Source organism: Triturus cristatus, chromosome 3_1, assembly GCF_964204655.1.
Source record: "Triturus cristatus chromosome 3_1, aTriCri1.1, whole genome shotgun sequence".
In the NCBI taxonomy this organism is placed as follows: Eukaryota; Metazoa; Chordata; class Amphibia; order Caudata; family Salamandridae; genus Triturus; species Triturus cristatus.
Genome location: NC_140583.1, coordinates 398,332,963 through 398,359,035, shown reverse-complemented (window position 1 = coordinate 398,359,035; position 26,073 = coordinate 398,332,963). Strand labels below are relative to the sequence as shown.

Below are 26,073 nucleotides of genomic sequence, written 5' to 3'. Positions count from 1 at the left end.
AGCATTGGTAAAGCCAATAGGTCTCGCCTATGAGACCTTTCGGCTTTGTTAATGTTCTTACCCATGTTGAACAGCGTTGCAGCTGCTGTGCACAAGAGCAAAATAAAAGACCAAATGACGAAACTGCTGCATCATTTTGTAGGCACTTGCATGTGTTCAACACACATGTACGCACTTACAGAGGGCGCTGTTTTGTAATTTTATTTACAGATCTGAGATGGATTGGTACATTTTCAAAAGTCGAGTGAAAAAGCTGTTTTAAAATAAAGCTCGAAGCATTTTTTTGTAAAAAAGAAAATAATAATGAATGAGATGGTTGCAAGAATGGGTGGGGGGTAAAGCAACATGGCGGGTGGAAGAAACAACAAGCAGGAAAGAACATGGGTGAAGGAGAGCAGCTTGGAATATGGGGGGCAGAAGCACAAGGGCGGAAGAGCAATACGAGTGTGGGTGATGGGACAGAAGCACATGGTCAGAGGGCAAGAGGGACACACGACAGGCAGTTGAAAATCACATGCACTCTCAAGGGGTTCTTAAATTAAAAGAAAACAGTAGTTCCCAAAAAGCGATCAGAGGATGCACAGAAGCCTGCCAATCAAAGATAGGACTAAAAAGTCTATGCTTCATGGCAGGGACATACACCAGACTGACAAAAATATCGAATAATCCGGCTAATGAGAGTGACAGGAAAACAACTAAGGATAAGCAATGGGTGGGCTCCAGGTCCCTGTGTGTTCATGGAAAGCCCACAATATGTCTCTGCAACCAGAAAACATACTCTGTCTGGAAGGCCTGACCAAAAATGAACCTTTTCAGGTGGGTAACAAAACACACAGAAAGAGCAAATATACCCAGATCTTAGTTCAAGAAATGCAAAAATTAAGAAGCCATGGTTAGTTAAAAGTAGAAACTAAAACACATCTCTGGACAAGCTAGTATGTATGCTGACCAGCATAAAACAGTCACTCACTGTTTCAATAAAATATGCACAGCTTTGTATGTGATGTGGTTGTCCCCTTAGTGGTTTTGCGGATGACAATAGTGTACTTACTATCTTAATTTCCCCTGGGGTAAGTCAACTGAAGCCATACTGGCCAAACTCACATCATGAGTTCAATTAATTATTTTATTGGCATATTATCATTTTAATGTTTCCCGACATTTATCTATTTTATGTGTGTATGTGTATATATATACTGAAAAAACACAGATTAAAGTAATCTTATAGCTAGGTGAACAGATCAGTGTTAACATTAACGTTTCAACAAAAAAAAAAGAAATTTACCAGTCATAGTTAGCAGAGTCAACTATCACTTGCGCCATGTGCTGCTTATAACCTCACATATTACATCACTCATGACATGTTCTATGACATCATTTATGAAACTATCCACCTTGGAGATACTTAATTTTCCAGGAGAAAATAAGGAATATTTGTTTGCCCATTATCTGTGGGCCCCAGATTATCACTGTCCTGATGAGACCCCCGCATTCGGAATAGGGTTGAAACATTATCAACACCAGTGAACAGACAATCCTTCAGCGAAAGTGCCATAAAGTATTCTGGTCGCTTTTACTTTATTGTCTGAATAATGTTTGGATGTCCTTGTATAAACCAATAACCCTATTAATATATATTTTTTGTATATTTTGTAAGTCACTTACTGTCACTTTCTTTTGATGTGTGGTTATGGTTATTTTACCTGGGGCTCTTCTATCACTTTTCTCTCCAAAAACATTTAACACTAAATCAACATGCAGCGTAGTACATATCTGTAGATACTATATTGAATGTTTATGAAAATAACAAAAAATAAACAACTCAGAATCATAACAGTGTATTTCAGGCCATAAAAGTAATTTTTCAAATTGGTCTGATAGATTCATACTGTTCTATTATTCCAAATCTTCTTTCTTTGATTTAATTTCACACAAGAAAGTTTGCTTCTTTTGAAAATAGATAACTGTCTTCATAAATTAGTCCCATGAAGACAATTGTTGAAAGGTAATAAAATAAATAAAGACAGCAAACAGAAATCATGCAAATGTGAATGACAAAAGGTAAAGCCAATGGTAAGCAAGCAGCAGAATGCATTTCTGGGTCAGCTTCAAGCATGTCCCCAATATGTCTGTACAACCAGATAGCTGTGCTGTCAGCTAGGCTTTGGCCTAAAGATGAGTCAAATCTGAAACATTACAAAGAAGAAATGTTTGTTTATTTTCTTTTCCATATATTCATTAATGTGCAAAGCTGTCAAGAGGCTCATTTCATGAGTGTCACCATCAGAAAGTTCTTGTTTTATTTGATTAGACTGTTGTATTACAGGACGTCTAGGTTTCATGATTTTACAATTATGAGTCCATGCTTTACAACAGTAGGCATGGGAAGAAGTGTGGCGCTGCGGCCAGGGTGACTGACTCCGGAATCTGGGGATCACGGTTCAATCCCCAGTTCTGGCGGCAGATTAGCCCAGCACCATGTGACTCTGGGCAATAGCTTGCTTAATCTTCCCGACGGCCCCCAGCGCCTAGAGACCCTTACGGGTGATTGTTCGCGCTTGACAAATGTGGATTATTATAATGTGGATAACAGTAGCATCCGCATTCCAGTAGGTGAGCAAGAGCCAGGAATGGCAGAAGGTGCCACTTTATAGCATGGGTCATCTTGCAGCTATGGAGGTGCGCATGGGAGTCTGTAGTGATGTATGTGTGTCTGTATGTACGCCCCTGAGTTTTGCCTGTGTACATTGGTGACTGTAGTGACCTAGGGTCAGGGGCACTAGGACCCTGCACTCAGACTCAGGGGAGGTGCCAGGGACCGGACACCACTTGCGGTCAGGGAGTGGGTCGGGCACTTGACCTGAGGAGAGCAGAGGGCACGGACGTGCATGTGGGCACGAGGAGAAGACTAATAAAGTAAAGAAGAATCACTCACTGGTCTCAGCGCCTCTCATTAAGCAGGGACACGACAACTGGCGACGAAGGCGGGATCCAGAGCCACCACAGGAAACCACCTCGCCATCACGTCCACGCAGAGGCAGGAACCCACCCTGGTCCGCCGACCGACGAGACGACGTCGAGAGCAAGAAGGCGAAACTCAGGAGCCTACCCTGGTCCGCCGGCACCGAAGAGGAGAAGACGCGAAATCGGGAGCCCACCCCGATCTCAAAAGAAACGGAGCCAGAAGCCCACCCTGGTCCGTGTGCGTGGTATTCACAGCGACATCAGGAGCCCACCCCAGCCGCACCAAGGAGAGTGAGGTGAGGGAAGCGTGAAATAAGCCCCCGATCGTGGAAGAGCCGCCCGCGACTGAATGAAAGCCTGAGCGTCCCGCGTTAAAGATTTCAACTCGAAATCTCGCAGGAGCTCGGCAGCCATCTTGAAGTCAGGCGGGACAGCCAATGAGGAGCTGAGGAAGGCCCGACGGCCATTTTGAAGTCGGGCCAGGCAACAAATAGCAAATCTCGCCCACAGAAGCACCGGCGGCCATCTTAGAGGCAGGCTGGGCAGCGAATGAGAGGCCATAGAGGGCCAGGCGGCCAATTTGAAGACAGGCAGCAATCAAAAAGAAAGGAAAAAGATGAAAATAAAGGAATAAAGTAACAAAAAGAAAGGAAAAAGGTGAAAATAAAGGAATAAAAGGAAACTACAGCACGAATAAGGAAAAGAAACGCAGCACTACAAGAGGAAGACAAAGGAAAGGAGAACAATGACAAATGAAAGTGACAAACCCAGCGCCCAGGCAATATTTCGCAGACCACTACCATTCAGCATATCGGAACCCCAAACAGGCATCAGATGGGAACGCTGGATTTGGCAATTCGAGCGCTACATGCGCGCCACTGACGTCGCAGAGGCCAAACATGTTGACCTCTTCTTGAATCTCACAGGGGATGAAGTAGAAGACCTGCTCACAACATTCTCCAGCGACATACAAAGGACTGATCCAGTGTCTCACTGAGATGTTTGACCCGCAAAGACATATCTACTTCGAGAGATACACATTCAACACTGCATGTCAAAGAGCAGAGGAGTCCCTAAATGACTTTGCGACAAGGTTGGGCCTGTTCCGCTACAAGCGACTGAGTTTCAGCAGCTCATCAGCTACAGAGATATTTCAAGAGACAATAAGACAGGTGATCAGGCCGGTAAAGAACAGTCTAAACTACAGCGATGACATCCTGGTGTTTGGTCGGTCCGAGGAAGCACATGACAATGCACTACGTGAAGTATGCCTGCAGCTGGAACATGCAGGGCTAACAATAAACACTGACGAGTGCAAGCTGGGAAAAAGTGAACTGGTGTTCTTTGGACATATCTTCTCCAAGAAAGGAATGAGACCAGACCCCAGCAAGGTAGAGACATTGAAAAAAGCGAATCCTCCAATAGAGGTTGCAGAAGTGAGGTTGTTTCTTGGTCTTGCAAGTTACTTTGCCCGCTACATAAAGGACTTCGCCACGGTGAGCACACCATTGCGGGACCTAACAAAGCAGGGTCAGAAGTTCGTCTGGTCACAAGAGTGTGGCTGGGCGTTCAAAGCCATCAGACAAGCAGTGATGGCTGTAGACCACCTCGTCTACTTTGATCCGCTACTATGTTCCGAACTGACTGTAGACGCCAGCCCGGTAGGACTGGTGGCAATATTAGCACAACATCTGCCAGGGAGAGACTCGCCAAGAAGAATTGTCGCATACGCAAGCAAAAGTCTGTCTGATGTTGAAAGAGCTTACTCCCAACCTGAAAAAGAGAGTTTAGCAGTGGTCTGGGCGTGCGAGCACTATCACATGTTCATTTACTGAAAGCATTCACTATCGTCACTGTCCATCAGGCTCTGGTGACAATATATGGAAATCCGAATGTGAAGATGCCGCCTCGCATTGAGCGCTGTGGCATAAGACTAATGGACTACGATTTCACACAAACGAATACACAAACCGGGCAAAGAGCACAACCCGGCTGACTACATGTCTCGACACCCCTTGCCACAGGCATCAGAGAAGACCTCAATGGCAGAAGAATATCTAAATTTCGTACTAAAACAGAACACGCCAGCAACGATAACAATGGCTGAACTACAACAGGAGACAGAAAAGGACGACACAATGCAAGCAGTGAAAGCAACAACAAGACAGCAAAGATGGAAACACATCAACAATAACTGCGCACTAGGAGACGGAGTCAACAAGGAGGAAATGATAGCATTCAAAAAGATACACGACGAGCTATCAGAGACTGAAAATGGCAATAACAATGCGAGGAACAAGGATAGTAATGCCCAGAGGGCTACGTCGAAGGACTGTCAATTTGGCGCATGAAGCACACCGAGGCATAGTAGCGACAAAGAAGATGCTACGGGAGATGATATGGTTCCCTGGCCTAGACAAAATGGTGGAAGACACCCTCACGAGCTGTCACATCTGCCAAACAAGAGGCCAACCGGCAAAGCTGGAACCACTACAAATGTCCGAACTTCCAAAGGCAGTATGGACAACGTTGGCAGCAGACTTCTATGGGCCACTAGACACAGGGAACTACCTGCTCGTGATCATTGATGAATACTCAAGGTTTCCCATAGTACGCCACGTCTCCTCGACATCAGCAACCGCGACATTACCGGTACTAGATGACATCTCTGCAGCCTGGGGATCACCAGAGACACTAAAGACAGACAACGGTCCTCCATTCTCAGGGGAGGAGTTAAAAAAATTCATGAACTACTCGGGCATTCATCACAGGAAGATAACGCCTTTGTGGCCACAAGCAAATGGCATGGTAGAGAGGTTCATGGGCAACATAAAGAAAGCTGTTCAAAGAGCAAAGCTGGCACAGATCTCCATAGGACAAGCGCTCTGTCAAGTACTACGAGACTACAGAAACACCCCCCACAGCTCCACAGGGAGGTGCCCAGCTGAGTTAGTGCTAGGAAGGACCAGCAAAACAAGGCTACCACAGTTAGAAGCAAAGAGGTTGCCAGAACACAGCAGCATTGCTGTCGGAGACCAAGAGGCGAAAGAGAAAATTAAGACGTACGCAGACGCCAGGAGTCATGCCACCACCGTGCACCTCAAGCAGGGAGACCAAGTGTTAGTGCGCCAGAGGCAATGGAGAAAGTCTGACAGTGCATTCTCCAAGGACCAACCGATAGTAACGGAGGTCATGGGGCCAATGATCACGGCGGGGGCAGGCCCATACCGGATAACAAGAAACAGCTCTCACTTCAAAGGAGTGAAGACCATCAATGAAGATGGAGAGGACGCTGCAGCAGAGATCACAGGAACACAGGAAAGAAACAGAACAACAGACAAAGAAGGAAGATGGACAGATAAGAGTGAAGGACAAGAAGAGGAATCACAAAAAGAGGAGGAAGAGACTTGTCCAAAAAGAGTGAGCAAAAGGACAAAAAGACTGATTGAAGAAATGTAGCGATGGGGATGACCACAAATCACACCATCTTTTCCATTTTCCATATCTCTATCTCTCTCTCTCTCTCTCTCTCTCTCTCTCTCTCTCTCTCTCTCTCTCTCCCTTTATTCTTCCCTTTTCCCCTATCGGTTTGATGCAATACATAAAGAACCCTCTCTCTGTCCTCACATTCTTTCGTGACAAAGGGGGAGATGTAGTGACCTAGGGTCAGGGGCACTGCACTCAGACTCAGGAGAGGGGCCAGGGACCGGACACCACTTCCGGTCAGGGAGTGGGGCGGGCACTTGACCTGAGGAGAGCAGAAGACACGGACGTGTATGTGGGCAGGAGTAGAAGACTAATAAAGTAAAGAAGAATCACTCACTGGTCTCAGCGTCTCTCATTAAGCAGGGACACGACAGTGACTGTAGATAAAAAGATCTTAAATAATGGCATCCAACCACAAAGAGTTTCCAGGCTCATGTAAATGTATCACAAAAAACTAAACATGCCATTATTTGCCTTCCAAAATGTTAGACGTAACAGAAATAAAACTGCAAGTATTGGAAATCAAATAAAATAAAGAGGGCTGAATTAGCTGCTTATGCCTAACATTGGAAATCTTGAAACCACTCAGATATCATCCTGGGCCTGCATACTGTACGGACGTGTGACTCCCTCGTCTCCACTGAACATCACCCTGTCCAAACCACTAAGCATCAGACTGCCCATTCTGCAAACAGCTCAGTGTCTCTGCATTGTGCAGCACCCGGCGCTGCCTTCACGCGCGACACTCAGTGTTCACTTCAAGCAGCGCACCCACTGCTCCCCTGAAGCATATCACCCAGTCCTGTCATGAGGCACATCATCCAGTCCCCTCATGAGGCACATCATCTAGTCCCCTCATGAGGCACATCATCCAATTCCCTCATGAGGCACATCACCCAGTCCCCCCATGAGGCACATCATCCAGTCCCCTCATGAGGCACATCATCCAGTCCCCTCATGAGGCACATCATCCAATCCCCTCATGAGGCACATCATCCAGTCCCATCATGAGGCACATAATCCAGGGCTCCTAAGGAACACTGCCCTGTGCTCCTCTGAGGAGCCCCATCCTGTGTCCCCTGAGATGCATTAAATAAAGCGGAAGGTGCCATTATTTACCTTGCAAAATGTCAGAAGCCCTCAGTTGATGCACCTCAAAGGGAGCCTATTGCTGTGCAGGGTTTGTTCGATTGGCCGTGGTGCATGAGTTTCTATTGTAAGAAAGGATATCGGCGGCTGTGCGAGTCGGTGTGAATGCATGCATGGTCTGTGCCTGCCCATATAGTGTGTGTGCCTGTGTGCATGCACTTACAAAATCACATCCAAAGGTATTTACTTTGTCAATGCTACTTATTAAATGGCGCGTCTAGTAAGGCACCTACACCTTCTCAGTGTCCCTTCAGTAAGTAGAGATGAGCATTGTGCACTAATGAAGAGTTGTTTCTCATTCACTCTGACCTTGGAGGACTCTGATTGAACCCAGTGCACATTAGCCTCCATCTGTGCCCCAATAACAGAATGAGAATGTATAACTAATTCTAAATCTTGGGATGAGCAGGAAAGAACACACACATTCCCAAACCACTGGAGTATGGATTATCAGGGCACAGAGCTTTCTTCAACCTTCATATGAACAAATAATGCATCAGGTCTCAAATATACGCTCTAAAGGTGGCTTCAGGGAATGAAGTGACTCATCTTTTCCAGGCAGATCGTCTATGTGGGGTGAAATTCAGGCTTGTGAGGTTTAGGATTTCAAATAATATTCTGGGTGTTCTGTAGATGGGATGGGCCCATTGCTGCTGGACAGATGGAAGGATAAGGGTGAGGGGGTTTAAAGTACATCTCTCTGCTGTTTTTGTTTTTTAAATGAATTTGAACAGGATAAGAATACCATCGAGAGGCAGGAGGCATAGATTTAGCACCACTGGGAGGGTATTAAGGGAGAAGTGTGAATTGCCAAGATGCCTTCTTTTTCAGTTTTAGAAAGACAGTGTAATGAAGTCAATCTGTATTCTTTCATCCATTAACTAAAAGGAATTTACAGTGTTTGGCTCCAGAAAGAGAAGGGATATACACCTTTTTATTTCATAATACAAACAACAGAAGTATTGCCAGCCTCTAAAAATCATTATATGGACATATTGATTGATTAAATTAAAATTCTATTAATTTGAAAAAAAAAAACCTGGTCCATGGCTTGTCTGTTGTTCTGGCTACTCAGGCACCGCTCAACTGCTTGTATGACCAATGCGAAATCACTGCTTCACAAACTCAGAGAATATGAAGCTGACAATTTCAGTAAAGAGGGCACCTCCTTGCCTCTTGTTTCTGGCACCAGTGGATTTACATACATTGGCTCAAAAAACATTGACAACTCAAACATGACTATATTTCATTTCCATTATTCGCCACCTTAATGAACACAGAATTGCAGCTTGTGATTGATGGCAGGGACATGAAGCCTGAAATAAACACTTTCTAACACCTTAAATCTCTTAATACAAACATGGATCATGTGAATGACTTCAGCAGGACAGTCACTCTTTGAAGGTGTCAAGATTCTGCTATTCAGTTGTTTGGCAAAGACCCTGTAGCCTGGGTGACCGCTCAGCCCTCCACAGGGCTTAGTCGCCCCACTCACTGCTGCCGCTCCTGCCTGCCTTTGCCGCCTCCTGCCTGCAGATTCCTTCGCTCGCTGCCCGCTGCTCCTGGGAATTTCCCGCTGCTCCTGGGAATTTCCCGCTGCCCGCTGCTTCTTGGAATTTCCCGCCGCTGCCTCCCTGCGGCCCCGCCCCTCTGTGATTCCATTCGCCACCCCGCTCCCGCCACCCAGCTGCTCCTCCCTCCCGGCTCCTTACTTATGACGCCCCCAGCGGGAGCGCCGATTGAGCGCCGAAGGTGCGCCAAAGATAAGCCCGTCTGTGCCTATCCGCGCCTGGACCGCGCCCAGCGCCAGACCCCCTGGTCCTCGCCCTCCCCAGCACACCCTGCACATCTACGACGCCAAAACCCTCCACGCACTCAACGCCAGCCGAAACACCGCCTGCTACCGAGCCACCCCGAGACGCACCCACGGACCCTTCACATGCCTGACCTGCCGCTTCACCGGCCTCCGACCCAACACCGCACCTGCTAAACCGAGCCCCAGCAACAAACACCTGATGTGCATCCTGCTCAACACCCGCTCCGTTCACAGGCATGCCGTCGAACTCTGGAACCTCCTCGACTCGACAGCACCAGACATCGCCTTCCTGACGGAAACCTGGATGAACGCCTCCTCAGCTCCCGACGTCGCCATCGCCGTCCCGGAAGGCTACAAAATCACCAGGAAGGACCGCGTCAACCAGACAGGAGGAGGCATCGCCATCATCCACAAGAACACCATCCGCATCACGACCAACTCCGATGACACCTTCACCTCCGCCGAACACCTCCACTTCCAGATACACACCGACCCCAAGACCACGCTCAGAGGCACCCTCGTCTACAGACCACCGGGACCACGCACACAGTTCAGCGAAGACATCACAGACTTCGTCAGCCCGCACACCATCAATTCCACCGACTACATCCTCCTGGGGGACCTCAACTTCCACCTGGAGGACAACAAGGACCGCAACACCACTGCTCTGCTGGACAACCTGGACAACCTCCGACTCAAGCAACTGGTAACCACCCCCACCCACTACGCCGGCCACACGCTTGACCCAGTCTTCTCCTCCAGCAAATACGTCACCTTCAGCCACTCCACCAATCTCCAGTGGACTGACCACAGCTGCGTCCACTTCAGCTTCAGTAAAACGACGACCCACCACCACCCTCAACAAGCCCCCCGCAGGAGCTGGAACAAGATCACCGGCGACCAGCTCACCACCTTCCTCAGCCAGAACCCCCCCACCAGCTCAACGGACCCCAACGAAGCCGCCAACAACCTCACACAGTGGATCACCAACTGCGCAGACGCCCTCGCACCACTGAAGAAGAACCCCCCCAGCAGACGCAGCAGCAAGAAAGCCTCCTGGTTCACTGACGAGCTCATCACCTCCAAGAAGAACTGCCGCTCCCTGGAGAACACCTGGCGCACCAACCAGACCACAGACAACATGACGGCCCTCAAACACGCCACCCGCAAACACCACCAACTGATCCGCGCCACAAAGAAGACAGCCTTCAAGGAACGACTGGACAACAACACCCACAACAGCAAGGAACTCTTCAGCATCGTCAAAGAGCTCTCCAACCCGACGCCGGAAACAATGACATCACTCCCTCGCAAGACCTCTGCGACTCCCTCGCAGCCTTCTTCCACGACAAGATCGCCAACATTCACAACAGCTTCGGCCCACCAACCACGAACCCCACCACCGAACCGATGCCCCCCACCGCCACCCTCCGCACCTGGACCCCAGTCAGCACCGAAGACACAACACGCACAATGAACACCATCCACTCCGGATCCCCTACGGACCCCTGCCCACACCACATCTTCAACACGGCCGACCACGTCATCGCACCCCACCTCCGCGACATGATCAACGCCTCCTTCAACACCGCCACCTTCCCGGAGTGCTGGAAACACGCCGAGATCAGTGCCCTGCTGAAGAAACCAACTGCAGACCCCTCCGACCTCAAGAACTACCGCCCCATCTCGCTCCTCCCGTTTCCTGCCAAAGTCATCGAGAAGACCGTCAACAGACAGCTAGCAGCCTTCCTCGAGACCAACGGATCCCTAGACCACTCGCAATCCGGCTTCCGAGCCAACCACAGCACGGAGACCGCCCTCATCGCAGCCACAGACGACATCAGATCCCTAATGGACAATGGGGAAACTGCGGCCCTCATCCTCCTGGACCTCTCCGCAGCGTTCGACACTGTCTGCCACTGCACCCTGGTACAGCGCCTGAACAACACCGGCATCCAGAAGAAGGCCCTGGAGTGGATCACCTCATTCCTCGCCGGAAGAACCCAGAGAGTCCGCCTCCCCCCGTTCCGGTCAGCGGCCACCGAAGTCATCTGCGGCGTTCCACAAGGGTCATCGCTCAACCTCACCCTCTTCAACGTCTACATGAGCCCCCTCGCAACCATCGCACGTCAAGACAACCTCAAGATCATCACCTACGCCGACGACACCCAGCTGATCCTCTCCCTCACCAGCGACCCGGACGCCGCCAGAGCCAGCCTACACGAAGGGATGAAAGACGTCGCCGAATGGATGAAGAACAGCCGCCTGAAACTGAACTCAGACAAGACGGAGGTACTCATCCTGGGATCATCACCCTCCGCCTGGGACGACTCCTGGTGGCCCCCCGCCCTGGGAGCCACCCCCAAGCCAACGGACCACGCACGCAACCTAGGCTCCTCCCTCTCGATGACCAGACAAGTCAACGCCGTCTTGTCTTCATGCTTCAACACCCTGCGCATGCTTCGAAAGATCTTCCGGTGGATCCCCACCGAGACCAGGAAGACGGTCACCCAGGCCCTCGTCACCAGTCGGCTGGACTACGGAAACGCCCTCTACGCCGGCACCGCCGCCAAACTCCAGAAGAAACTCCAACGGATCCCGAACGCCTCAGCACGACTCATCCTGGACATCCCCCGACACAGCCACATCTCCGGACACCTGAGAGACCTGCACTGGCTCCCCGTCAACAAAAGAATCACGTTCCGACTCCTGACCCACGCACACAAGGCCCTCCACGACCTGGGCCCCAAGTTCCTCAACAGCCGCCTGACCTTCCACAAGCCCACCCGCCAGCTCCGCTCCGCCAGCCTCGCTCTCGCCACCGTCCCCCGCATCCGCAGAGCCACCGCCGGAGGAAGATCCTTCTCCTACCTGGCAGCCAAGACATGGAACTCCCTCCCCATCCACCTCCGGACAACGCAAGACCATCTCGCCTTCAGGAAGCAACTCAAGACCTGGCTGTTCGAGCAGTAGCGTTCCCCCCCCCCCCCCAGCGCCTTGAGCCCCTCCGGGTGAGCAGTGCGCTATACAAATGCCTATGATTGATTGATTGATGGCATGTATAATGTAGAAATGCCCTCCATCAGTTAGCCCGACACACCGGAAATCGACACCCCGAGAAATAGTCTCCTTGTGGTGTAAAAGCATTGCCGTCGCAATAATAAACTGATTGCATTTAGAGGTTTTTTACATTTGAAATGGACCATGACCCCAAGGGCATTAACCCCTTCAGTGCCCGCCCCTTTCCCCGCCCTGTGCCGGCCGTTGCATTAGCGGGCGGGGTTTATGACGAGCTGGTCTCGTCATGGGCACAGCGCAACCGCGGCCCATGACGAGACCAGCTCGTCATGGGCATTGAAGAGGTTAAACACAGCTTGCACTATTAAACAAACTATACAGATTAAATGTAGGTATTTTCCACAGAGTCTATTATTAACACCAGATCTACAGTACAGGGTGTCAGCAAAGGACATACCCCTACAGCATCAATGAGGCTCTGGCTTTTTCGGTGCATAATGAATACACAAAAACTACGTTACTTCTGCTAGAAAAACAGTGCAGCACTGAACAGTACTGGAGACGTCTAAGACCAGGGCAAATGCCGCTTTAATGTCTCTCTTTAAAAAGGCCTTAAAACTAGGCTCATCGCTAGTAAGCAACATTGGCAATCCATGGAAAGTGACATTGCTTCTCAAAGCATAAGCACGAACAAAGAACGTCCAACCATGGTTCAAAAATACTGTTTGTATAGTTTCTACATTCGTCAATGTGATTTCGACACTAGCTCTTTGATATGAAATTAAAGCCATTATTTAATTACGATCATTTTTAAACCACTGAGTTTTGAGCCCTACAGACGCCCAAAAGCACAAATATCATCAATGCAAAGTAAGGCATGAGTTTCAGAAGAACGAGGAAGAGAACAGTAACTTTCCCAAATATTATCCTGAGAATGGTGCATGGGAGAAGCAAGTTGATTTTATGCTCTCACATATTTGATTAAACAACAGCACATCCAAGTTTGAGCTACCTGATCTGATATATTTTGGAGACACTCTGCTGAGTTCTGACACACCCTTCTACATATATGTGCACTACGTTCTACAATGTTCCTATTGGCGCGTGAGGGAAAAGTTGTGACTGGGTTCTGTGTTAAATCCCTTGACTAGTGTATGCAGACTTTGGGGAACTGAGCTGTCTGCTGGCTAAATTAATAACTGATTACCAGCTACATACTGCAATCATCGCCCCTTCAGCTTCAGCCATTCAAAGGTTTAAATGTAGCCCAGTTTTACTGAGTACATTCACAAACTGTATCTGGTGCCACCAGGCCACTCTCTGCGTCCCACTTGCCAGTGCATTCGGTCCCGAATGGAAGGGTCTTCCCCCGCTACACACTGTATTAGGACTTCACATATTGCAAAAGGGGCACTATTGGACCTTTCTCTCAATCTACGTGTAAAGCACAAGTTCACTATAAATATTATCCAAATCTGGAGGGCAAATGAACCAGAGAAACTGACCGATTGTGTGCCTTTCATGCAGTTTGTATTGCTCTCCGTGGCCAGTAAAGCCGGGGACACACATGCAGCACTCCCAGGCAGTTCATGGTTTGTGGGCATTTGATAGGCTGCATCCCGCCTTCTTTTCATATGAAGCAGACAGAAGTGAAACTGTAAAATTGTGTAAATTTGTGCAATGAGACACTTCTGCTTACTGTAGAATGCAAACAAATCCAGCTTCCATGCATGTCTTGTTCTTTTTAACGGATGTTGCACTGCCATGAACTGTTGTATTTTCGTGATGTACTTGAGTTTTGATGTCAAATATACAGCACCAAGAACAAGAAAAGCACTTTAAGAATGGTAAATAACAGTAGTGCTCGAAAGCAAGGAATAATTGCTGTTTTATAATCCAATGCATGCAATAAACGCCAAAGGCCTACTGGTTAGCATCATGGATAAGCGTTTAAGAAGACTGACTTAGCCCCATTCCAAGCAATCACACATCCGATAACATACAAAAGAATACACAAGCATGAGCATACACGGAGCACCCAATGCACGAACACGCCAATGTAGACAATCACAAATCCAACGTATGTAGTATTAAATGTGGTGAAGTACCTTTCTTCTCGCCTGTAAAGGGTACCACGTCTTCTCTGTCCTTTTGCTCCAATGCTTCTTTTTCCAAATATGCCAGAAGGCCCTCTCGGTCAAAGGATGATGATGCTTCCTTTGTCGTCTGATCTTTTTGTCGAAATCCAGCTGGCAAGAGGGAATTCTGGCAACAGATATGCAGAAGTATTTAGGTTAACATTTTAACTTACAACCTTATTTTAAAAACTGGAAACTTTCTATCAGTGTTTCTCTATCAGTCTCCATCACTCTTTCTATATCAGTTTCTATTAGTGTTCCTATATGTGTTCATCTCACCCTCAGATGCGAGCTGTTTATTAGATGTTAGATGGATCTCAATTCTATGATCTACCATGTGTCCCAAATGACCATATGGAAACATACCACAATCAGATATTTTCCAACTCTACAGATCCTAAGCTTTCAATCACTGGCTGCCAGACGTCCTTCACCCTAACTGCCTGGACTTGACAATGTGTTGAATATAACGTGGCGGCCGTGGTTAACCCACTGGTCAACCCTTTGGTGAATCTGTCCTTGAGGGAGGGGAGGGTTCCGCTGCCCTGGAAAAGGGCTATGGTGATCCCCCTCCTCAAAAAGCCTGGGTTGGACTCTGAGGTTTTGGCCAATTATAGGCCGATTTCCCTTCTGCCGGCCTTGGCTAAGATTACGGAGAAGCATGTACATGGCGTTCTCTCTAGCTTTCTCGAATCCAATGATTTGTTCCATCCATCGCATTCCGGCTTCCGTCCTAATTTAAGTACGGAGACGGCACTTCTGGAAGTGTCTGAGATCATCAGGGAGACACTGGATTCTGGAGGAAGGGTCATGCTCGTCATGCTGGATCTGTCGGCGGCCTTTGACACCGTCCCCCATGAGGTGCTCCTCTCCAGACTTTACGACTTCGGTCTGAGGGGGACGGTGTTCAATTGGTTTACATCTTTTCTCGAGGGCCGCCGACAAACGGTCTGGGCCTCCCCGAGCTCCGCCGAGATGCCGCCACTGGGAGTCGGTGTTCCACAGGGTTCTGTGTTGAGCCCGACTCTGTTCAACATCTTTATGACACCTTTGGCGGCACTGGTGGAGTCCTCTGGGGCCCAGATCGTATCCTACGCGGATGATACTCAACTGCTCTTCACGTGTGGGAAAGATCAGGCTTTTGATGGAGAGAATATCCGGGGTTGCTTGGAGATGGTCTTTAGCTGGTTCCAGCGGAACTGCCTTAAGGCAAACTCCAATAAATCGGAGGTGCTGTTTTTCGGCTGCTCTCTGGACCCTGACTGGCAGGCCTGGTGGCCATTAGGTATGTGTCCCCCCGCCCAGGCATCACTTGTGGCAAAAAATCTGGGAGGGAAGGTTGATAATAATCTGTCACTGAGATCACATATTCTTGGCCTGGTGGGTACCTGCTTCGGCATTCTTAAGATGCTCCGGAAGTTCCTGCCTCTGCTTACAGAAGAGCATAGATAGATCACTGTGCAAGCCTTAATAGGCTCCAGATTGGACTACGCGAACGTCCTTTATGTAGGTCTTCCGGAATATCTGGTTCAGCGGCTGCAGGTTGTGCAGAACTCCGTGGCCCGTGCTATTTTTGGTCTCCATAGGCGAGCGAGAGCTTCGGGTCTGGTGCGATCGCTTCATTGGTTGCCCATCCGGAAGCGGATTATGTTTAAAGCACTGACCTTGGCGCATAAAGCGCTATTTGGCGCCGGAGCAAAGTATCTACAACGGAGATTTTCTTTCTACCGCCCAGCTAGATCTCTGCGGTCGGAATCTTTGTTTCTCGCTGTGGTTCCCCGAGTGAGGAAGGCCTGCACTGGGGGTCGCTCTTTTAGTTTGAGGACCCCTCAGTTGTGGAACTCCTTGCCTTTGGACCTACGGTCCTCCTCTACTCTCCTTCTGTTTAGGAAGAGCCTTAAGACTTGGCTTTTTAACCTCTAGGATGTTTCTTTCTTTTTTGTCTGCTGCTTGTTTTATGATCTTTTGCTTTACTGAGCTGCCTCGATAAAGCGCCGGGACACTCCTTTGGAGTAGCCGTGCGCTATAGAAATAAAGGTTCAACATAACATAACATAACATTTGTCAGATTTTCAGAAATTTCCCCCCAAAACATGGTTTTCCTCCAGTCTTTCTCTAACAAGAACATATCCCTGCAGGGGCTTGCCCATCTTCTGAGTTCTCCAGTGAGTACTAAGTGGGAGGGTTTCAGCCATGTGTGGGTTTCGGAAGGGAATCCGCATGGATCCACCCACTAAACTCCAGGGATTGTCTTTGATGAGGCAGCTTTCATGGGGCGACTGCACATTCTGGGTGCAGAATCGATCAGTGGCCATGGAAACCTACTGACCACAGTCATTTCTGAAAACTAGCCAAACCAGTGTGATGTGGTGTGTGTGAATCCCACCATTCTGTATTATCTACAATAGCACCCTGTAAATGCAAAGTATGGGTAAAAAACTATTTGTAACAGAAAAATCCAGAGCATGTGGCAAGACACAATCCTGGCACTGAGTTTAATTTGGCAAAACGTGCAGGAACGGACCACAAGAAAAAAATGGTGGTGGTTTTCTTTACGTGTAGTTTATTTCTCCCAACAGCAACATGACGCGTTTCGACCGGGTCACCCCGGTCTTGATCACATGACATGCTGAGACCAATAGTGCAATTAAATACTGTTTTTACAAAGGTATAGCCCGCCCACTTATTTCATAGGGCTAAACAATATATATATATATATAGGCGTTCTGTGTGCACCCTTTCATGATGTATACATAGGTCATAAAGGCACTCTACAGATTATAGCCATATTGAATACTATAGCAATATTGTGGTTGTCGGGGGGAGGAGCCTAGCGCGCATCCAAGATGGTCGCGTGAGCACAGGGCTCCCCGGACCCTCGCTGCTCCTCGGAATTTATCCTGAAATTATCCTGACTTGGCTGACGGAATCTGGAAGGCGAATTCTGGCTGAACGTTGACCTTCTTTCAGAAACCGAATCGGACCTGGGAATCCTGATCTACGGTGGTTGGAACTTTCGAGGCCCAATCGATGGCTGTGCCCGGTGCGAGGGTGACCTGTGGAGCCGGGGTGTAATTGAACAACAGCGGCAGCGGATCTGTGCCAGTGGCCGCTCCATTACTTTCGGTTTCACTTTTGGATCCCTGAGGGGCTGGAGATCGTAACTGATTGGAGCGGCTGGGTGTTTATCTCCGCTGGATGCCCTTGTCTCCGCTTGCCACCAGTGTGTCCGTTGATTTTGGTTTCCTCGCCCGGCCGCATCACGGTATCTGGTGCGGCTTCTGACTGAGTGGCCGGCACCCCCTTGACGCTGGGCCGGTGGTCCCCGTTGGTGAGCGTGGTTCTCATGGGTGGCAGGGGGGGCCCCGGGGGGCGTAAGACTAAGACATCCCTCCGCGGGGGTCCGGTCCAGACGAACAACATGGATCGCTATACTCAAGGAAGAGGGTCCCCTGGAGCGGCTGGAGCCCCCTCGGACGAAGCTGGTGGTGGCTCGTCCATGCCCTCGGAGCCGTCCCTGCAGGACATTATGGGCGCCATTAACGGCATCAAGGAGACTATTGCTACGCAATACGAGGCCTTGGCCCGTAAAATCGACACGGTGGCTATTGATGTCGCACTGATTCGGGCGGATCTCTCCAAGACCAATGAGAGGGTTCAATCGCTTGAGGTGCGGACGTCCACCCTGGTTACGGATGTGTCGGACCAGCGGGCCACTCTCGGCGACCTCAAGTCGGCCAACGATCTGATGGCCCGGCGGCTGGAGGACTTTGAGGGACGGGCCCGCCGCAATAACATCCGAGTCGTGGGCGTCCCGGAGTCCTCCGACAACCACCCGGTGGATCTCTTGGTGGAGGAGCTCATCCTCAAGCATCTTGCCCCCGCCGGCCTGAGTAAGTTCTTTGCCGTGGAGCGGGCCCATCGAGTTCCGGGCGGTCGGCCGCGGCCGGGGGCCCCCCCGAGGCCCATTGTCGCCAAACTTTTCTACTACAGAGACCGAGATGTGATTTTGCAGGCCTCGCGGGCCCATGGCCCGGTCCGCCATGAGAATGCGTCTATTAACTTTTTCCCGGACTTCACCCAACTTGTCCAGAAGCAAAGGATGGGCTTCCAGGGGGTAAAGCGTCGCCTCCGCGACCTGGGTCTCAAGTACTCCATGCTTTTTCCTGCTAGGCTCAGAGTGGAGCACGAAGATCGGACAATCTTTTTTGACTCTCCCGCGACTGTGAGTGACTGGCTTGACTCGCTGCCGGGCCGCGGGGACCGGCCTGGGCCCTCTACTGGTACTGAGGGTGGCGGGTCTCCCTCGGAGTGACTTTGGTCCTTGATTTTGCCATTTTGTACTGTTCGGCTGGGTTCAACTTCTCTTTTGCATTTTGTTTCATTATGATCTATGTGGGGGGCGGCTGGGGACGGGTCCCTCTCCTCCTCCGGGGTCTTTCCGTAGAATGGGGTTTATGGGGCGACAGGCACACTGCAAGTTGGGGTGGTTTTTTGGGTCGCAGGGGTGCAGGGTGGGGGGAGTTGGTAGTTGGGGGTGGTTGGGGGGCTTTGATTTGTGTGTTTTGTTTTTAATGCGAGGTTTTTGTTCTGTTCTAGTCTTGGGCGTTGCGCTATCTGCTGGGGGACCCTTGATCGATTGGAGGGGATGGGGGGGACGGGTTGAGGTTGATGTCATGGAACGTCAATGGATTGGGGGACCGTATCAAACGGGGTGTTGTGCTGCAGTATCTGCGACGTATGTCTCCTGATGTGGTGTTTTTACAGGAGACGCATCTGGTGGGTAACGTTTGTCATGCCATGAACAGGGGGGGGTACCGGCTCGTTGCCCATTCTGGTTTCACCACTGGCTCTAGAGGGGTTGGCATTCTCCTGCGCTCTTCACTTCCGCTGGAGATCACCAGGGTAGTCCCGGACGACAGAGGGCGCTATGTGGCTTTGACTGGGCGGTGGGAGGGGCAGTCCCTTTCCCTGGTCTCTGTCTATGTTCCCCCGGGCCTCCAGAACTCCACCTTTTCAGACTTGGGTCGAATGCTGCTTGAGCTTCCTGACAGTCTTCTGCTTATGGGTGGGGATTTCAATTCGGTGGTCTCAGGCGACCGGGATCGCCACCCGCCCAGGGCCCTCCCTGCTGCGCAGGCGTGGCTTGGCGGATTCATGGAGACCTTCGGTCTCGTCGATTGCTGGAGGTTAATGCATCCTACACAGTGTCAGTACACTTTTCATTCTGGGGCGCATGGGAGTCTCTCCAGATTGGATTACTTTCTTATGCCCGCGGCCCAGACTGCCCGGATTCGGGAGGTTAAGCATTTGGCCCGGGGTATTTCTGATCATTCCCCACTGTGGTTGCTTTTTGACACTGGGACGCGGTCTGCTGGGCGGATCGCTCCTATTAACCCTTGGTACCTGCGGAACCCCACGATCCGCTATAGTCTGGTCAAGTCGATTGACCAATACTTCCTTGAGAATGATGGGTCGGTGATGTCCGCAGTGTCCCTGTGGGAAGCTTTTAAGGCAGTACTCCGTGGGCAGGCCCTATCCCAGATTGTGGCGGCTAAGAAGGTTAAGACGGAGGAGGTGGAGAAGCTGGAGACCGACATCTTGGGGTTGGAGGCGGCCTTGGAGACGGGTGTCTCTCCGGATGGGCTACATGCCCTCAGCCTGAAACAGTTCGAGTATAAGTCCCTTGTTACTGACGCTGCCCGGACCATGTATAGGGAGCAGCAGGGTAGGTTGTATGATGCTGGAGACAAGGCTGGTAAATTGATTGCTTGGCTGGATAGGAAGGAGAGAGTGAATCGCGTGGTCCCAGAGCTCAGGGTTGCGGATGGAGTGTGTGTGACTGAGCCTGGCGAGATTGTGGAGTGCTTTGCTGACCACCTCCGGACGGTGTATTCCCCGGTGTCTGACAGAGATGAAGACGACTCTCGTCTTCTACTACGGGATATTGTCCTGCCCGGCTTATCCGTCGAGGACCGTGAGCGGTTGGATGCCCCCTTGGCCGTCGATGAGATTGCTACCGCGATTGGCTCCATTCGCTCGGGCAAAGCTATGGGCCCTAATGGCCTGCCGATCGAACTATACAAACTACGCCCGGATAAAATCGCGCCCTTCCTCCGTCGTATGTTTCAGGAGTCGAACGAGATGGGTTCCCTTCCCGCCGACCAGCGTTTGGCGACTATAGTCGTGATTCCTAAGGAGGGTAAACCATGTGACCGCTGTGCTTCATATAGGCCTATCTCCCTCTTAAACGCAGAACCCAAAATCCTGGCTAAAGTCCTCGCCAACCGCTTGCTGAGCGTTATCTGTGATCTGATCCATCCGGATCAATGCGGCTTCATCCCCCACCGTAATACCGCTCTTAATCTGCGGCGTCTGCACGGCGTCCTAGCTAGGGCGAAATACTTTTCTGAACCAGCCGTATTGGTTTCATTGGACGCCACCATGGCCTTTGATACCATCGAGTGGCCATTCCTCTGGGCGGTCTTGGAGAAGTTTGGCTTTGGGGAGGGATTTCTTAGCTGGGTGAAGCTTCTTTATGCCGGACCAATGGCTCAGGTGGTTGTCAATGGGCGGGCTTCCCGGCCTTTCGCTCTCGGGAGGGGCACTAGGCAGGGGTGCCCGTTGTCCCCTCTGCTTTTTGCTCTGGCCTTGGAACCGCTCGCCGCCTGGCTCCGCTGGGAGCCCTCTATCAGAGGGATCCGGTGGGCCCCGGGCTTCGAGGATCGGGTCTCGCTGTACGCGGATGATATTCTTCTGTACCTCACCTCGCCGCGACAGTCACTTAATGTTCTCTTTGATGTCCTCACCTCCTTCGGGAAAAACTCGGGTTTGATAATTAACTGGTCCAAATCTTGCGTGTACCCTCTCTCCGGTGGCCCTCCCGTCTTGCCGCCTCTACTTCCTATCTAAACGTCCTCATCCGGCTTTAAGTACCTGGGGGTGTATGTTTCGTTGGACCCGGCGGTCCGCTATGAGCAGAACCTCCTGTCTCCACTCCGACGTTTGAGAGTGGATACGGCGCGTTGGTGTAGGTTGCCCCTGTCTCCGCTTGGTCGCGCGGCCCTGTTTAAAATGATGTCCCTTCCCAGATTTCTTTACGCACTACAGAACTCATTCGATGTCATTCCGGTGGCCTACTTTCGGGAGGTGGAGAGCCTGCAGAGGAGACTGGTCTGGGACGGGCGGGCGCGTATCGCTCTGGCAAAGCTTACTCTCCCCTGGTACGACGGGGGCATCGCGCTTCCTGACATCAGACGGTACTATTGGGCCTCCCAACTGTCGGCAATTAACCATGCCACGTATGCTCCTGGTCTGAATCCGGCGTATGAGATGGATAAATTCCTGCTTCCCGGCGGTAATTATTACAGAGCGCTTTACTCCCGATCTGCTGGTGGTACCCTCACGGGCCCTACCAAGATTGCGGTGAGGGTGTGGAAGGCGGCGAATGTAGCGATGGGCTGGAATGAGCGTTTAACGTGTGCTACTCCCTTGTTTGCCTCAGACCGCCTGGGGAGCCTTTGGACGACGAAAGGCTTTGAGCACTGGGACACGATCGGTATTAGCAGAGTGGGGGATCTGTGGGTTAAAGGCGCGGTCAAGTCCTTCGCGGCGCTCCGGAGCGAGTATGAGCTTAATGAGAGGGAGTTTTTTCGCTACGCCCAGGTTCGGCATGCCCTGCTCTCGGTTTTTGGGGAAGGGTCCACGGTCCCTGTTTCTTCGCCCCTCGAGGACCGCATACTCGACGGTCACGTTCCCGATAGTACTATCTCCTTGATCTATAAAAAATTGATAAATAATCGGGCTGACCTCTTGGTGCGTCTACGGGAGGCATGGACGGGAGATGGGGTTGAGTTGGACGACGAGGACTGGCAGTCCGCGCTGTCATCTCCTAAGGAGGTGGCCATCCCGGCCCGTCTCCGTTTGGTCCAACTTAAGATCCTCCATCTCGTTTACGTGACGGGCCCCCGCCTGGTCTCGATGGGGTTTTCTGAGGACGGGCTCTGCAAGCGTGGCTGTGGGCACAGTGCCACCTTTCTCCACATCCTGTGGGAGTGCCGCGAGGTGGTGGAATACTGGCGTCAGGTGCATGAGGTTATGAGGCGAGTCACCGGGGTCACGCTGTTGCCGGAGGTGCGTCGTTGTGTGCTGAATGTGTGGGAGCCCAATGACTATAACGCGGCCCAGACTCGGTGGGCGGCCCTGGGGAACATGATAGCAAAGAGGGACATAGCGCAGCTTTGGGGTTCGCAGCGGCCCCCCACCGTGTCTGTCTGGAAGGAGAACATGGACTGGTGCATGTTCAGGGAAAAGACTGTTTATGTGGCTCGTGGTAAACCCGGGGCTTGGAATAGAATCTGGGGGCAGTGGAATGCGTATCGTGGAAGTATTTGTGCTCCCCCCCTGGTGGAAACGTCTGATGTAGCCATGTCCCCCTGATCCTTGATGGTTCCTTACTTATTTGGCACATCTGAGTATAGATTTGTATTCCCGTCTCTCCCCCCCCTCTACCTCTTTGTTTCCCTGCTTTTTGACTGCCATCGGGTGGTCGGATATGGACGTACCCCTGCTGTGGCCCGACGCCCATCTTATGTTTTCTTGCCTCGCCTTTGTTTTAAGTTGTTATTTATGTTAAAAGGGTGTATCCTGATTTCCTCTATGTGCAGTCTGCTCTTCTGTAGTGTGCGGAGCCCCGGTGGGCCAGTCATCGTGATTGCACTGTTTGATCTTTTACCTACTAGCGGCCGGCCCTGGTGGTTGTAGGCCCGTGCTTGTAACCTTCTTTCTGCACAATAACATTTTTTCAAAAAAAAAAAAAATATATTGTGGTTGTCTAAAGAGCCTGTCAAATCTCAGTCAAGATGACTCAACAGATTTATCTTTTTACCAGTAGGTGTGAGTGAGGGTCAGTGATTGTGAGAGTAAGAGTAAGAATCATTTTTGTGGGAGTGAGTATGAATCAGAATGAGTTAGAGTGTGGGTTAGAGTGATTGAGGGGAGGGCGAGTGAATGAGGCAGAGAGTGAGTGAGTGTGAGAGTGCGTGTAAGTGAGAAAGATTGTGTTTGTATAATGTTTTATGCTTGTGAGTTTGTTGCTGGTCATGGCCTACTCAAGATAATTCTTGTCTTATGGGGGCAATCAAGATAACTTTTTCTGTTCCAGACATATTAAAGGTAATTATTGTCATAAGGGAGGGCACCCATTGCAAAATATAGACCCTGACATACTGGTTGTAATTTTTGCCAAACGGGGGACAAAATGATCATGCTTGCATACTGGCAACCATGGCGCATTGGGGGTGGGAGATCTTGGCATAAGGAGGCACCTATGACAATAAACATATTTTAAGAGACAGGGCCACAGAGTATTTTAAAATCCCAGTTCGGGCATCCTTGAGGAGCAATAACAGTTCAGGAGGTGACATCTGGAAGTAAGCGTATTTTCCAAGCAGAAACCATGCTAAGTTGCAAGTAATGTTAAATCACTGGTGCTAATCAATACTTTAAACTCGAACATGGTAAATCTTGTGGTGAATCCCAAACTCTGACCAAACATCACACAGTAGATATGGAATGAATCAGCTCAGTCTTTACCTCATCCATAACTTAAAAACAACACCCGAGTGGAATCAAACCCACTGCAGCCGGTATCCCATTCTATTTGTCAGTTTTTGGGTTGTCTACATGAAGCTGCGCTGACTTCACATGGCGGTAATATAAAAATTGGAGAGACAGTGTGTTTGTCTCTAGGAGGTGCTGTTGATGGATGTCCCTGGGCCATGTTTTCCTTGGCACCTTTTGCCCTCTGCAGAAGGCTGACATAACATGACTTCTCCCATGACCAGGCTTGTCATGGGTTTACTTGACATGGTTAAGTGTTTACAACAGCTAGGCTAAGTCTACATATAATGAGACTCTTTGTCTTGATTGCACAATGCTCAACATCCAAATAAATACTACACGAGGGGAAGAACTTCAAGTAAATGTTTGCATAAATAAATTACTTTAAAATTGGTAGCGGACAGTTCTACCACCTTTCAGAGACGTCTGAAGCACAAACAAAGGATTGGAACGAAATGACTGAAAAGGAGCATAGGATGAGATATTGAAAAACAAGAACTCAGAATACGTCCTAGCCCTTACAAAGATTCTCTAAAGCTATATGTCCCAGGCTCACTTTTCTAGAGATGCGTGTAAAATTAGTATCTGTTTACTGCTAGCCTGCACGAAGTGAAGTAGCCCCAAAATGCTGTCAATCTTTCATCTCCACCCCTGTGTACTATTCCTTCCACTTCACAGACTCGCCTCTGGCATTATCTCTATCAAGGTCTGGCTGCTGGTTACAAGCAGAAGCTGGCACAAGATATGGTAATTTAATGACATGTTCTTTCACTGGGTTACATACTGGTAGGTGAAGGAGCAGATGAACATGCCATTTGACATTTCCAGAAGCAAACTTTGAACACAATTATGACTGTGCTATCCAAGGAGGCCTTTTGACTTCCAGGATGAGAGACAAAGTAGTGGCAGATTAACATGTGACATCAATTATCTGTGGGAGTCATCGTGGATATAATTTTGCAACTCCTGTAAACTGGTTTACAACAATTCTGATTTAACTCACATGACTACTGATCACTGGAAAGTAAAGATGATTTTAGCAACTCTTCTACATTTTGTATTTCAACCATGCAAGACGTGTAGAAAAGGGGAACTGATGAGAGTACTCCACTCCTAAATGCAAGTCTTAACTTAAAACTGAGCAATTGAGGGTAAAGAAGGGAAAGTGGAGAGGTGGCTTGAAGTTAACTGGTGCATTCAATAAAGGTGCTCCATGGAAAAGGGTTGCTGGACCACACCTGAGCATACCAGCTGGTAGCTGGCTTGGGAATGCATTGTTGACATAAACCAGCCTGGTGGCCCTCACACAGAATGGTGAAAGGAATCACACTTTTAAAACACTGTTAACAGCATTAATTTAAGAACCCACATCAATTCCATAATATGATTTACCCAAACAGCCTAGATTAGGTGTATATGTCTTCATCCATATAAGTATCCCAACAGTAACACTTAGGTATACATTTTGCCATCTGTTTGTTGTATTTCTGGTGCATATGTTGTATCATCATATTGGCTGTTCTGTGGATGATTTCTACTCTGTCGTTGTTCTGCAGATGTAGAAATGAGAAACAGTGCAGTAGTCCAAGTGAGCCCAACCCACTGTAACGTTGTTCAGTAAACAGACCACAGATTCAAAATTAGTTATGATGTGCAAGATTCACAAAGCTTTTGCTGTGACTTACTCTTGTAATACTCCTGGCTAACTTTGGGGATTCAAGAGCAGACCACAAGAAGTACAGGAGTAACTCATCGCTACATAGAGCAATATCTTTGTGACTCAGGGAGATGTTCTTAGTTGAACCATGTTACGAATGTATCTAGGGTCGGACAGGCCGTAGCGGGCATTGGGCATTTCCCCCGGAGGCTGCAAGAGTGGGT

General features: G+C 49.7%; 1 protein-coding gene across 2 annotated transcripts in view; it reads right to left on the bottom strand.

Moving 5' to 3' along the window:
• TMOD2 (tropomodulin 2) overlaps positions 1-26,073 on the bottom strand; it is a 338,026-nt gene that overhangs the window by 195,971 nt on the left and 115,982 nt on the right. For both annotated transcript variants that reach the window (XM_085644184.1, XM_085644185.1), the window contains exon 3: positions 14,542-14,698. In XM_085644184.1, the coding sequence (XP_085500310.1) occupies positions 14,542-14,698 (157 nt within the window). The remainder of the gene's footprint in view (positions 1-14,541; positions 14,699-26,073) is intronic.